Here is a 16,304-nt window from a genome sequence, read left to right on the forward strand (position 1 = left end):
AGAAGTTTCTCTTTAAGTCTTTAGCCCACTTATTTATCGGGCAGTTGTTTCTTTGAGGATTTGTTGTTGGGGGATTTAATTTTTTGATTTCCAGGTATTCTATGCCTCCATTAGAAAGAATGACATTGCCCCATTTGTTAAGAAATATAAAGACTTGGAAAAAATTATATTAAGTGCAGTAAGCCAAGCCCAAAGAAACATAGGTCCCATGGTTTCCCTTATCTGCAATAACTAGTAATATGTCTGAGACAAGCTGAAAAGGTCAGATAAGTTGATGTTAGGTGAAATGAACCCCAAGATAAGGATTCAAATGTTTTTGCTTTCATGCAAATGTTTCTAACATATTTATAAGATGATTTCTTTGTTGCTTTGTATGTCCCTACCCCACGGTATAACCCCTGCTTTCACTGTATTTGATATTGGTATAATTTGTGAAGGGGAAGGGAAAAAGCAAATCATTTAAATAGGGATACAGGTGGACCCATTGCAACAATGAGATTTATAAGTCGTTATGTCTAAAAACAAACTTTACAACTTTGGTGGGGGGCCGGGGGAGGATCGGGTGCGGGGAGGAGGGAGTAAGGGAAGGGATGGGAAGGGGAAACAAAGAGGAGGCAACAATGCTTGATAAGAAATGTACTCATTATCTTGTCCATGTAATTGTAACCCCTCTGTACGGTATTCTCACAATTTAAAAAAAAAAAACTTTACAACTTTGGCAGGGGGGGAGAGGGGAAAGGGATGGGAGATGGGGGGGAGATGGGAAGAGATGGGAAGGGGAAACAAAGGAGGAGGCAACAATGCTTGATAAGAAATGTACTCATTATCTTACCCCTCTGTACAGTATTTTCACAATAAAATTAAAAAAAAAAAAAAAGCCAGCCTGGGCAGGAAAGTCCATGAGATTCTTAGCTCCAATAAACCACCACAAAACCAGAAGTGGTGCTGTGGCTCAAGTGGTAGAGTACTAGCCTTGAGCTGAAGAGCTGAGGGACAGCTCCCAGGCTCAGAGTTCAAGTCCCACAACCGACAAAAAAAAAAAAAAAAAAAAAAAGGTCCACAGACTCCATTTTAATGGAGGAACACTATATGCAGCAGAGTGTGCCTGTCATTCCAACAACATATAGGAAATAGACTGACTAAAGTATGAAGCAATCTGTATGAAACAGATTGACTAAGGTCCAGATGCATACCCAGCCAAGGAGCAAAACCCTATCTCAAAAAATAATCAGTGAAAAGCAGAGCTAAAGGCACGGTTCAGCAGAAGAGTACCTGCCGAGTAAGTGCAAGGAAGTTCAAACAGTTCATTTTATCTCAAGTGAATGTATTCAATATGCACGACAAAACAGGTTACAACAGTTCATGAAAGAATTCATACAATTCCCAAGATCTCCTACTACAACATATCTTCTTAGATATGCAAAAAACATTTGTAGCTGCGTGTCAGTGGCTCACACCTGTAATCCTAGCTACTCAGGAGGCTGAGATTTAAAAATTATGGTTTGAAGCCAGACTGGGCAGGAAAGAGACTCTTAACTCAAATAAACTACTCAGAAAAAGCTGGAGGAGACACTGTGGCTCAAGTGGTAGAACGTTAGTCTTGAACACGAAGAGACTCAGGGACAGTGCCCAGGACCTGAGTTCAAGCCCCAGGACCAGCAAGAAACAAAAAAACAACAACAATCCTGAGTTTAAGAAATGCACATCGTCCAGTAGTCCCTAACATTTCTAATCAACTTCTCTCATCATCTCCTGACTAGCTCATGTCTCAGTATTTTTCCCTATACCTGCCCACATGTACATATATGGTACCCTTTGCCTAACAGTTCATTCCTACTTTCTTCTCTGATGGCAAAAGTTTGCCTCTCTTCAGAATATCTTTCGCAGAATCTTTAGGTCATTCTTCCCCATAAGCTTCTCTTCCAATTGTTTTATACTGTAAGTAATTTAAAGCCCACTATAATAAATTGCATGCCTGTCCCCTACACCAGACTTTGAGCTGCTCGATGTCAGGGCCTTCTCAGTGGGATGTAATTAATGTATTCTCCCACAATGGTTCTAGCTTGGAGCCCTTGTTATATGCACTCAGTATATGTTGAATGAATACATTCATCAATCAATCAAGAGGATGGTGAACAATTATTATGATAAATGTTTCCAAATGTGTTGTCCCACTTAACTTCATTACACCACAAATGTCCCCATTTTAAAGCTAAAACCAAACAGAAACTAAAAGGTAAGTTGTTCATTCAGGGTCACACAATAAGTCAGTGGTGACAACAGAAGAGGAAGTCAGGTTCCTGATTTCCTACATGTTCTGAATTACTAGCTATCAGGAGGTTCTAGAGTTGTGAGGGAGGTTGTAAGGAGTGGGTGTGTCCACTCTACGCTGTACCCAAATACTGCGTATTTCAGTTTCAGTGTCTTCTTTCCAGAACTGGGCACTAGAAACATAGAAGGAATATTATGTGCTCCCTTATGGAGCTTTCCGTATGACATAGCTAGTGGTGCTCCCTCCCTCCCATCCCAGCCTCCAAAGGATGATTAATAATGTCCTGGGAGTGATAACAGCATGTGGAAGGTAAAAACTCCACGGAGCATGGGACAGTTTCCCCAAGAATGAAGCATCAAGTCTAAGCTGTCAAACACTAAGGGCGTTTCCCTGATACATGGAAGACATGGAAACAACATCCATACTGAAACAACAGAATAAGGACTGGAAATATAAGCCAAGTATCAGAGGATCAGAAGGGAAAAGCCACTAACTCTTCCAGACTCAGCATTCACAGGGACAGCAGTCAGAGGACTCAGGCTCACGAGATTAGGAATTAGGCAAGTTTCACCAGCATGGTGAAACTCTTTGGTATAATTAATATACATTAAAAAAAAAAAGAATGACAGTAGATTAAAATAGGCACTGTTAAGGGGTATAAGTGGGGAAGGAAGATGAACAGAAAGGTTGAATAAAAGTATATAGGCTTGAAGTACCTTACATGCATGTATGAAAATAAATGAAAGGTGTTGAAATTGTTTTAAGAAAATTAATGGGGTATACACACACACACACACACACACACACACACACACACACATATACATAAATGTCACAACTAATGCATGCTAACAAAACATCTTAAAAAAAAGAAAAACCAGGTATTGTTACACAGAAGAGGAGATAAATATTTTTAATATATGTTGGCTACTCCAGCCTACCAAGGACAGTGCATATAATTATTTTTTTTAATTTAATTTTATTTTATTTGTGAACATACTGTACAGAGGAGTTACAATTACATGGGCAGGATAATGCGTACATTTCTTACCAAGCATTGCAGCCTCCTCCTGTGTTTACCCTTCGCATCCCTTCCCAGCCTCCCCCCTCCCCCCCCAATCCCAATCCTTCTCCTTCCCCCCCCTTCCCCCCCCCCCTGCACCGACGTTGTAAAGCTCGTTTTGGACATGACAACTTGTACTTCTCATTGTTGCAACAGGTTCACCTGTATCCTTAAACAACTGGTTTTTCCCCATCTCCTCCACAAGTTATACTGACATCAAATATAGTGAAAGCAGGGGTTATACTGTGGGGGAGGGACATACAAAGCAACAAAGAGATAATCTTATAAATGCGTTAGAAACACATGCATGAAAGAAAAAAACCTTTCTGTATGCCAACAATGAGAAAAGTGTGGCTGAAATTAGGAAAGCAACTCCATTTGTAATAGCCCCACAAAAAATAAAATACCTAGGAATTAACTAAAGAAGTGAAGGACCTCTATGATGAAAACTTTAAAATCTTAAAAAAGTGTATATAATTATAACCACAGTCAACCACACCTACTCTTTCGTATCCTGATAGTGGAAAGCCAAACCTCCCTGAGGAGACTGACAGACTGTGTGGCTGGCTGACATATTTCCATTCACAGTTAATCTTAGGGGTTCAATATCATATCATACAAAGTATCAAATGAGTTCTACATTGGGAAAATGTTTAAGACATCAAAATCATTGTCACTGCTCCTGACCATCTGCCATTTTAATTAATTGAACCATGCATGATTTTCAACTCATGGTCTGTAGCCTTTAGACACCAGGGACATCCTTATCAGACATAAAAGGATTTAAAGTAGGAGGGCAAATGACACTATTCTACACATAGAATCATTTATTAACCAAATGAGACACTAAGGCTATACTAACTACACGTAAGGCATTATTTTTCTATTTGGCTTTTTATAATAACTTAGCATGTTTACAGCTGTCTAGAGATTTTCAGCATACTAAATTCCATATTATATGACATGTAGAGTAATTCTATAAAGGCCCTTCCTGCCCAGGCTGGCTTTGAACGGTGATCATCAGATCTCAGCCTCCGGAGGATGATTATAGGCATGAGCCATCATCTCCTGGCTTCTGCTACATAGTCTTAAAAACAGAAAATGTAAAAACTATTCTTACCTCAAGGGCCCTGTTGACCACAGCCCATAGATTAGGTAGTACAGAATACTGAAGTCATTATGAGTTCAGTCTTATGAAATACATTAAGAGTTCAACTTAGAGAAATGCCCAAAAACAAAGATGCAAGAAGTTCTGGAAATTCCAGTAGGATTAAAAACACAGAAAACATCTAAGTACTAGAAAGTTAAATTTCTAAAAAAAGAATAGAGAAGTCCAACCTTCAGAGAACATACAACAATGAGAATAAGGACTGTTCTCAAATGTAAAAAGATAAGTAAACTAGAAAAATTCAGAATTGAGAACATAATTATGTTCAAAGGGCTAAAAAAAATCAATGTAAATTTTTACCAATGTAAAAATCTATGATCAGCAAAATCATCCTTCAAGGCTGAGCACAGGTGTTTCACACCTATAATCCTAGCTATTCAGGAGGCTGAATTCTGAGGATGACAGTTCAAAGCCTGGCTGAACAGGAAATTCCACAAAATTCTTATCCCAAATAGGGTCTAGTGATAGCTAAATGATCCTGACATTTCAGAGAATACAAAGCCCACAGTTTTGGGGGGGTGGGGGGGTCATGGGGCCTGAACTCTGGGCTGTCCCTCAGTTCTTCAGCTCAAGGCTAGCGCTCTACCACTTGAGCCACAGTGCCACTTCTGGCTTTTTCTGCTTATGTGGTGCTGAAGAATTGAACCCGGGCCTCATGCATACAAGGCAAGCACTCTACTACTGAGCCACCTCCCCAGCCCACAAGGTCTACATTTTAATGTGCCAATAATTACAAAAGAGAAAGAAATTTTCTAATGGCTGTTCTCCATTTAAAACTGTAAGCACTCAGAAATCAATGAAAATTCTGGTATTATGATCTATAAAGCATTACTCTTTCAGAGTATCATATCTGCTATTGTGTCAGATTCACAGAATTTTTAAATATCTCTGTATCAAATAATCACAAAAGCTAATAATAAGTACACTACATGTTAGAATATCATGATAATCTTACTGTTAGAATATAACTTCAAACATCTCTCAATATTTCTCAAACATGGGAGTGACACGTTTCCTCTATGTAATTGAAGAAATAAATTTCTCCTCTTACAGTTACAGTCTTACTTCTTTGTTTTCTTAAGACTGAATAACTTAGTCAAGACTCCTTAACGTTATTAAAAACTAGATAACAATAACTTTAATACAAAGTTTTCTTCTAAAAACCAGTTGGAACAAAAAAAACTGAATTTATTTATATTTATAATGTACAATAAATATACACCCAACATACTTACATTTTCTACTAAGATATTTATTAAATTTTAGTGGTAGAATGTTAAGAAAGTCTAATTGATTCCTCAAAGGTCACACATATCATAAAAATGCTCTGAGAATGGAAACAGTTCACTAGTCAAGGCCTGAGCATACAACGTTACTTGGCTTGTCCCTGTCTGTTCCCTACAGTGCCCTTTTCACAGTGAATCATAAAGTCAATACAAAAATTATTTTACACAGTGAATTCTGCAATAAAAAGACAGAGTATGTTCTTGGTAGGTTACATTTGGCCCCTAAATTCCATTCTCTAACCTAGTTACACAGAATACAAAGCTACTGACCTTTGCAAATATAGCCCATTCATTTTTTTAGGCTTTTGACTAATTAGACAACAGGGAGAGAAATGTAGGGTGAAAGAGAAATCATCCTAGTAATTTTTCAATTCTTTAACCTTGTCATCTTGCCATTAAAAAGAAGTTATTTTGATTGGTACAAGAAAGGCCATGATGGAAAGTTCTGGGATGATGGCAGAGGAGAAGATGGAAGCTAAACAAGCTCTCGCATAGAAAGCAGTTTTAGTGTTCCAGTGAACAGTCCTAAGCCAGAGAATCACACCAAGTGTGCCATCACAGGACAGAGAGTTAGGCCAGAGAGGGAAAATCCAGGCAAGGAGACAGACCTGAGCACATGCCAGTAGCTGTGGCTGTGGCAGCAGCGGCGGCGGCGGCTATTGCCGCCATACCTGCATCATGGAGCATCTGGGACAAAGGCACCAGATGCAGCAGGCGAGCGGATTCTACTCAACACCAGCAAGAACTGACAAGGAGCAGACATCTTCATCCTGCAGTCCGCAGACCAGAGAGGACCAAGGAACCAAGACTCCAGGGTGAGTAGAAGCCTGACAACCTCACTCCTTCTCAGGGAGCAGAGGAGGGAAGCCCACCCCTCGACCCCCCACTACCGGAGACCTCCATCTTTGATACTGACAAAGGCCCGGCTGATCAGCTAGCTCCAACTCAGGCCTTGGAAGAAAACTAGAGTCATTTAGCAGGTCACAGGAACCTAACCTGACCTGTTAGGCTCAGCTCTACGCAGGGAAAAGTCACCCAGCAACAAGACCACAATAAAGGCAAATAAACCGCACCCAAACTGAGAATCCAAGAACCATATGAAGAACCAAGTTGCCACAGCCCCCAAGAAGGTGGATAAAATGGCAGAAACTCCCAAATACCCCTCAATCCTATCTCTCAACATCAACGGACTTAACTCTCCAATTAAGCGACATAGACTGTCTAGTTGGATTAAAAAGCAAGATCCTTCTATCTGCTGCCTTCAGGAGTCACATCTTGCCCATAAAAACAAACACATTTTCAATGTGAAAGACTGGAACAAAATCTACCAAGCAAATGGTCCCCAAAAACAGTTGCAATCCCAATATCAGATAAAATAGACTTCAAATTAAAATTAGTGAGACGAGATAAAGAAGGTCACTATATACTAATTAAGGGATCTCTCCTTCAGGAGGATATTACAATTCTAAATATCTATTCGCCAAACAAAGGAGCACCCAAATTTATCCAAGAAACACTACTTTCCCTCAAATCCCACATAGATACAAAGACATTAATTGTTGGGGATTTTAACACACCACTCTCCCCACTAGATAGATCAACTCAGCAAAAACTCAACAGAGAAACCGCAGATCTAAACAGCTGCATAGATCAACTAGACTTAACAGACATCTACCGAACATTTCACCCAGCAGCATCAGAATACACGTTTTTCTCAGCAGCACACGTAACGTTTTCTAAAATAGACCACATTTTAGGCCACAAAGCAAACTTCTCCAAATTCAGAAACACTGAAGTTATACCTTGCATTCTCTCAGACCACAAGGGAATAAAATTAGAACTCAACACCAAAAACCACCAAAGAAAATCCTGTAACACATGGAGGCTGAACAACACACTGCTGAATCATGAGTGGGTCATGGAAGAGATTAGAAAGGAAATTCAAATGTTCATATTATTCAACAAAAATGAACACACAAATTACCAGCTCCTCTGGGACACAGCAAAGGCAGTACTCAGGGGCAAGTTTATAGCTCTGAGTTCCTACATCAACAAATTGGAGAGATCTGAAACCAACAATTTAATAAGACATCTGAGCCTCCTTGAAAAAGAGCAGCAAGATAAACCCCAATCCAGTAGATGGAAAGAAATAATTCAAATGAAATCAGAATTAAATGAATTAGAATCCAAAAAAACCTTAGAAAGAATCAACAAAACAAAGAGTTGGTTCTTCAAAAAAAAAATAACAAAATTGACAGACCCTTAGCAAATCTTATCAGAAAAAGAAGAGAACACACCCAAATAAATTCAAATGTTTTTTTTCATGCGATTGTTTCTAACACATTTATAAGATTATTTCTTTGTTGCTTTGTATGTCCCTCCCCCACAGTATAACCCCTGCTTTCACTGTATTTGATATGGGTATAATTTGTGGAGGGAAAGGGGAAAAACAAATCGTTTAAATAAGGATACAGGTGGACCCATTGCAACATTGAGATGTACAAGTCGTTATGTTAAAACGAATTTTACAACTTTGGTGCTGGGTGGGGTGGGCGGGCGGGGAGAATTGGGTTGGGGGGGAGGATAGGAAGGGATGGGAAGGGGAAACAAAGGAGGAGGCTACAATGCTTGATAAGAAATGTACTCATTATCTTGCCCATGTAATTGTAAGCCCTCTGTACAGTATTTTCACAATAAATTTTAAAAAAAGCCCATGGATTGGGAGAAAATCTTCACTAGCCATACAATGGACAAGGGTCTCATATCTAAAATATACCTGGAACTCAAAAAATTAAATCCCCCAACAACAAATCTTCAAAGAAACAACAGCCCAATAAATAAGTGGGCTAAAGACTTAAAAAGAAACTTCTCCGAAGAGGAAAGAAGGATGGCCAATAGACACATGAAGAAATGCTCAACCTCTCTAGCCATAAAAGAAATGCAAATCAAAACAACATTGAGATACCACCTCACCCCAGTTAGAATGGCTATCATCAAGAACTCTAATAACAACAGATGCTGGAAGGGATGTGGACAGAAGGGAACCTTACTGTATTGTTGGTGTGAGTGTAAACTTGTTCAACCACTTTGCAAAGTAGTATGGAGGTTCCTCAAAAGACTCCACATAGGGCTGGGAAGGTGGCTCAGTGGTAGAGTGCTTGCCTTGCATGCCTGAGGCCCTGGGTTCGATTCCTCAACACCACATAAGCAAAAAGAAAAAAGCCGGAAGTGGCGCTGTGGCTCAAGTGGTAGGGCGCTAGCCTTGAGCTGAAGAGCTGAGGGAAAGCACCCAGGCCCAGAGTTCAGGCCCCACAACCGGACCAAAAAAATTTTTTTTAAAAGACTCCACATAGAGCTCCTCTATGATCCAGCAATCCCACTTTTAGGCATTTACCCAAATGCTCACAAGAGCACACTAAAGCTACCAGCACAACTATGTTTATTGCAGCCTTATTTACCATAGCTAAGATATGGAACCAACCTAGCTGCCCCTCAGTAGATGAATGGATCAAGAAAATGTGGTATATATACACAATGGAATTCTATGCCTCCATCAGAAAGAATGACATTGCCTCATTAGTTAGGAAATGGAAAGAATTGGAAAAAATTATATTAAGTGAAGTAAGCCAGGCCTAAAGAAACATAGGTCCCATGGTTTCCCTTATTTGCAATAACTAGTATATGTCTGAGTCAAGCAGAAATGGTCAGATAAGTTGATGTTAGGGAAGTGAACCCTAAGATATGTATTCAAATGTTTTTTTTTCTTTCATGTGATTATTTCTAACATATTTATAATATTATTTCTTTGTTGCTTTGTATGTCCCTCCCCCACAGTATAACCCCTGCTTTCACTGTATTTGATGTTGTTATAATTTGTGGAGGGGAAGGGAAAAAACAAATCGTTTAAATAAGGATACAGGTGGACCCATTGCAACAATGAGACATGATAGTCTTTATGTCCAAAACGAACTTTACAACTTTGGGAGGGGGAAGAGGGTTAGGTGGGGGGAAGAGGGGAGGATGGGATGGGAAGGGGAAACAAAGAAAGCTACAATGCTTGATAAGAAATGTACTCATTATCTTGCCCATGTAATTGTAACCCCTCTGTACAGTATTTTCACAATAAGAAAAAAGAAAATAAAAAAAGAAAGGCCATGATGTAAATGTGATAAACGCAGTATCACACATATTAGACCTCCTTAAAAATGAATTTCATGGCAGTAAGGGTTGCATGGCCTCAGTAATGAAATCCCTTTGACCCTAAGATCTTCTCTCAAGAACCAGCCAGTGACTGCAGAAAATGCTATAGGAAAACTCTTCCAAGCCGAGTGCCGCTGGCTCACACTGGTAATTCTAGCTATTCAAGAGGCTGAGATGTAAGGATCAAGGTTCAAAGCCAGCTTGGGCAGGAAAATCCATGAGACTCTTATCTGTAATTAATCACAGAAAAAGCTGGAAGTAGAGTTGTGGCTTAAGTGGTAAAACACTAGCCTTGAGCAAAAGAAGCCCAGGGACAGACAGCACCCAGGCCTCAGAGTTCAAGCCCCAGGACTAGAAAAATGAAAACAAAACAAAACTCATGCAAGAGGTCACAGTATCTATGCAGGCCAACTTCTTCTGCCAAAGGGAGGAAAGGTGCTAAGGGGTGAGAACATCTTAAGGAGGAAAGAGATTAAAGCAAGGGTGGACAGCAGAAAGTGGAATAGGATGAAATACACAGAATTGCTACTATTTCGATCTTTTTCCATCAGAGTTGTTTTAAACCAGAGGCAATTTTGCCTCCCAGGAGACATTTGGCAACATTTAAAGACATCTGATTGTCACAACTGGGGTAGAGAGGTACATCTGGCCGAAAATGGGAGGAAGAAACTGCTACTAAATATCCTAAATTGTAGAATGGAGCCCTGAAACCATGAAGAACAACTGCAGTACAAAATATCAATAGTGCTTCAATTGAGCAACTCAAGAACCTGAGTAAGGACATGGCCACACTGAAATAATTCCAGCCTGAATTGGAACCCTAAAATACAGAGATGGTAAGGAAGGAGTCAATTACATCAGGATATATTTGCTCAGCAAAACCAAAGAGGAAAATGAAGAACTGAACAGAGGGCAAAAGCTATCAATGACACCATCTAAAGGCTAGTGAACTGGGACCAAGTTGAGACTGCAAGGCAAGGATCTCAGGACAATTGTGACAGAAAGAAGACATGGCAAGAAGCTGAAGCAAAGGCCATCAGCACTTTCTATTACACATCATTAATACAACAAATATTGTATGGCTGCTACTAGTTGTCGGAAGGAAATCAGAGGAATTAGTAAGTCAAATTCCTTAGCCTCAGAAAGATGGGATTTGAAAGCCAGGTGCTAGTGGCTCATGGCTGTAATCCTAGACACTCAGGAGGCTGAGATCTGAGGATCACAGTTCAAAGCCAGCGCCCGGGCAGGAAAGTCTGTGAGACTCTTATCTCCAATAAACCACTCAGAAAACTGGAAGTGGCACAGTGGCTCAAGTAGTAGAGCACTATCCTTGAGCTAAAGAGCTGAAGGAGAGTATTCAGGCCCAAAGCAAGCCCCATGACCGACAAAAAAAAAAAAAAAAGAGAGAGAGAGAGATGAGATTTGAATACAAAGGTAAGTATTTAAGTCTTTAAGTATTTAGGTATTAAATTTTGGAAATATAAGATAGAAGTCTGAAAAGAAACAGAAGTGAAAGAAACAATGGGATAATAAAGTATATTTTTTCTGAATATTTTCTTGTTCTAATGAGAGAAAACATTCACAGCACAATAAATTATACTTAATTACCAAGTTTATATGCCCATCATAATTAATATAACTCAAAAAATAAAATATTTGTTACACCTAACTCTGATAGCTAACATGAGGCTAATGATGCAAAAATACCATACTTTCTATAAGTTATCCCAATAGACACTACTTTCCATTGGAAGACTTATGTAAAAAATAAGATCTACTAGACAAGAATAAATCTCACACCGTGAGGTTCTCAGTCATGTTTTTGTTTGGTTGTTTATAACTCTGGGTAGTTTTATTTCTCCTGAGGTTAGGAAGCCATCCATAGGACAGCTCTTTAAAGATTCCCCTCAGAGGAGCCTCAAACCCCACATGAGAAAATAGTTAGAGAAATCCCTAAAGGTCCAGCCAACATACATTTTTCATAAAGTGATTATCCTCCTGCAGCCTCAGCCTCCTAAGCCTTTTCCCCCTTGTCTATAATTGTTTCCCTTGTAGGCTAGGCAACAATTACCACTACTACAAGACTGAGGAGGTTCACAAGCAATATATTTTACAATACAAAAGTGTAGTCTCTCTGATATCTGGTGCTTTTATCACTAATTGCACTATAAAATGCGCTATTAAAACAGGGACAAACAAGACTGTAAAAATCACATAATGGACCATGACCACTTACAAAAGCCATTCATAAATGTTACTGTATTTTTCTTGATTTTTCAGCTATAGAATTATTTTTCTAAGTTTTTATTCTGGGGGATGCCATCAAGAAAAAGAATACATTTGTTTCTAAGGAATAACATCAATAAAAAGAATGAAGTATATATGTATGCTCTTGAATTCATTTGGTTTATATATTTGCTTAAAATTAAAATCATACAGTATGTCAAATAATCAGACAATGTTCTATGAGACAGTGTTCTAGAGACAAATATGTGGAAGAAATAACAGGTACAACAAATGTGATTTCTTCTTAAGCTTTAGAGCATGGGGCCAAAAGCATGGAGGAAAAACACAGAAGGATTTTATGGATCTAATTTATTAAATATACAATACAACAGATTCAAGAAAACATTCATATTTTAGGGAAGGAGAGAATGATTAAAAGGTAAAATTACTGTGAAGTACTAAGAAAGGGGGTCAGTGAACCTACCTACAGTATTTCATGTTTCCAGCACTCAGTCATGGCTAATGTCCACATTATGAACCTTTCAATCCCTTTGCTAGTTACATGTCTAACTTTTATTTTATTTTATTTTTTTGGTCAGTCGTGGGGCAAGCTAGGATTTTAGGCGTGAGCCACTGGTGCCCAGCTATGTCTAACATTTTTTTTAGGAAAAAAAAGGAAATCTAGCCATAATAGAGAATTAAAACAAATTTTTGCACCACTAAATAATTTAATGAATATATTAGAATGTCAATAAATGATTCAAGTAAAATACTGGATTGTCTACAGGTTTTACTTAACTATTACCAGAGACAAACTGGTCCTAATAATATCAAAGGACACAAATGCCACCAACAAACTATTATCCAGCATTTACAAACCTAAAAATAGGTAATTAACTAATTAATAGGTAATTAACTAATGAACTGGGATTTCCTTTTTTAATAAGATGATGTAAGGGAAGAAGTGACCCATTACATGTCTGTTAGGAATTTTGAGATTAGGTCACACATAAAATTTCCACTACTTGTGCAATTCCATCATACCTGTTCTCATTTTCTTAAGTCCTTCTAGTGACCAAACCTTACTAATATCGAAACTTGATTCTCAAATAATTTATCAAAAATATAGATATCTAAATTGTACTTATTTTTTTCCCTTTGGGGGACATTAACTATTACTCATTTTTTCATCAGAAAGACTACCAGAAAGTCAAAACAACAGGAAATATAGACAATAGGTATTCTAATATCAAATAATGATGTCAATTCAGGAGAAATAATTTTAGAATATTTGAACAGTTAAAAATAACTTCCTTTTTAAAAGTACTTAGAACTATTAAAAATTATGCTAAATAACCCCAAACAAAAGTGAAAGGCTTACTTTCCACTAGTTTCATCTTTCAAAAATTATTCTTTTAGCCATACCAAAGATATGCTGCTAAATAAAGATGAATGAAGCCTATGTTTCCTAAGTTCATATACAAAACTCACCTTATCAGATGCCTCAGAAGCCAAGAGGTTAGTAGCAAGTGTTTGTAGCTTATGATGAGCCATATTTTTAAGGGCAGCAAGACTACGTCTTGTCATAGCTTGTTTGAGGTTGATGGCTGGATGACTAAGTGAATCTACGGCAGCAGGAACTGCTTCATCACAAGCATTCAGTATCTCAACAGCCGTTATCCCCATCACACAACGATCCAATGCACCTGGAAGGTAAATACATTCACAAATATTACCCAACACTATACATTTTAGGTAGTGTATAAGTATAGAAAAAAATGGGGCTGGGAAGGTGGCTCAGTGGTAGAGCGCTTGCCTTGCATGCATGAGGCCCTGGGTTCGATTCCTCAGCACCACATAAGCAAAAAAAAAAAAAAAAAAGCCAGAAGTGGCGCTGTGGCTCAAGTGGTAGAGCGCTAGCCTTGAGCTGAAGAGCTTAGGGACAGTGCCCAGGACCAGAGTTCAGGCCCCACAACCAGACCCCCCCCCACAAAAAAATGGCATAAACATTTTTATGAAGTAATCCTAAAATCATCTTCTTGTATTTCCTTTCACTAATAATCTTCCACATAGATTATCTCAACCATTCGTCTTCTACAAGGCCTCTACACAATTTCCCAATGACGTCTAGTCCAGAGCCTGACTTCAAGATTTCAGTTTCTCCTCAGGCTTTTCCATTCTTCCTATTTCTCTTCTTTTTTTTTTTTTTGGGGGGGGGAGGGGGGAGGTCCAGTCGTGGGGCCTGAACTCTGGGCCGGGGCACTGTCCCTCAGCTCTTCAGCTCAAGGCTAGCACTCTACCACTTGAGCCACAGTGCCACTTCTGGCTTTTTTCTTATGTGGTGCTGAGGAATCGAACCCAGGGCCTCAGGTATGCAAGGCAAGCGCTCTACCACTGAGCCACCTTCCCAGCCCCTCTTCCTATTTCTCAAGTTGATTTCCTGGCCTACTTCAACACCATTACACTATGGTACAAATCAAATTTGAAGATATGACCTTCCTCCAAGTGACATAGCAATATTAAACAAACAAAAACAACTTGTCAAAATGTGTTCCTTTTTCTACTTGAATAAATTTTAAGGCTTCTTTTTCTCCACAGAGGGAGTGTGTTATAATGTCTCCATTTCTTTTCTTTCTTTAAGCGGGAAAGGCAGTGCTAGATTAAACCCAGTGATTAGTACATGCTAGGCAAGTGCTCTAGTATTACACTGTATCCTCACCCCTTAGTCTACAATTCCTCAATACCCAAATGTTTCCCATATTTGTGAAAACAAGTACTACTTCTACCTATAACTACTTTAGAGCATTTTCATTTGGCCTTCCTTTCCATGTATCTCTATCTACACATTTCTTGTTTAAGTTAGTGTATAAAACTCATGAATAATGCAAACATCATCACCTCCATTTCCTTTCAAACTCTTACTCTAATATCACTTTCCCAGTGGTAGTACCCTAACAATTTTTTAAATCAATTTTTCTCTTTTCCTTTATTTTCTCCATAATACTCTTACCTAGTATACTATAAATTTAATGTTTTTGACCTATCTTTCCCACACTGTAAACTATAAACCATACGAAAGCTACAGAGTTTCAGTGTTTTATTCCCATTGAAGTGGACCTGGCACAATTTTCTGGTTTATTAAGACATTATTAAAATTTTAAAACACAGACTCTTACAAATCTATGAGAAAAGAGCTGGCATATATTTATTCCAAGGATATGAACAATTAAGAATAGAAATATACATGGGTAATTAACCTAATAATAAAAAAATTCAAGTTGAAGCAACAAAAAAAACACTCTTGCTTGCTTATCAAGATAGATATTCAGCATTCTTAGGGGTAGGAGAAAAAAAGGTAATACACTTTCAATACAAGTGAAAATTAGTTGTTATGTTTTCTTTGACAAATTCTATTAAATTTAAAACTCACATTTACTTTAACACAGACATCCCATCCTAAGATTTATGCTAAATAATTATATGATATTCAAATATATATGTGAATAAATAGTATAGATAGTGTTGCCTTAAATGTAATGCAAAAAAATAGGAAAAAGTCTTAAATGTCTATCTACTAAATATGTATCCACTAAAAACAAAAGGCTGAATTATAACATTCCCTCCTGATTTCCTTCTGGCCATTCTAGTTAAAAAAAAAAGAAAGAAAGAAAGAAAGAAAGAAAGAAAGAAATCATAGCCGGGCACAGGTAGCTCAAACCTGTAACCCTAGCTACTCAGGAGGCTGAGATCTGAGTATTGTTTGAAGCCAGCCAGGGCAGGAAAGTCCCTGAGACTTTTATCTCCAATTAAACACCAGAAAACCAGAAGTGGTGCTGTGGCTCAAGTGGTAAAGTGCTTGCCTTAAGCTGAAGAGCTCAAGGACAGTACCTAGGCCCAGAGTTCAAGCCCCACGACCAACCAAAAAAAAAAAAATCATCAATTTAAATACATCAAAATAAACATAAAGGAAATGTTACTAAAAACTAGTAGTAAACAAGAATGACACACATACCAAGACTTTACTTGCTTAAGACTCATCTTCTACACACATTTTGGTTTCCTGTGCATTATACATGTTTTTCAAAATAC

The 16,304-nt window shown here is 38.3% G+C and overlaps 1 protein-coding gene across 3 annotated transcripts in view; it reads right to left on the reverse strand.

Annotated features, from left to right (window-relative positions):
• Nucleotides 1–16,304, reverse strand: part of Wdr7 (WD repeat domain 7) — a 284,441-nt gene that overhangs the window by 221,782 nt on the left and 46,355 nt on the right. For all 3 annotated transcript variants that reach the window (XM_070029069.1, XM_070029067.1, XM_070029068.1), the window contains exon 14: nucleotides 13,707–13,921. In XM_070029069.1, coding sequence (XP_069885170.1) covers nucleotides 13,707–13,921 — 215 coding nt within the window. The remainder of the gene's footprint in view (nucleotides 1–13,706; nucleotides 13,922–16,304) is intronic.

Source organism: Dipodomys merriami, unplaced genomic scaffold, assembly GCF_024711535.1.
Source record: "Dipodomys merriami isolate MVZ:Mamm:240054 unplaced genomic scaffold, mDipMer1.0.p SCAF_2, whole genome shotgun sequence".
Classification (NCBI taxonomy): Eukaryota; Metazoa; Chordata; class Mammalia; order Rodentia; family Heteromyidae; genus Dipodomys; species Dipodomys merriami.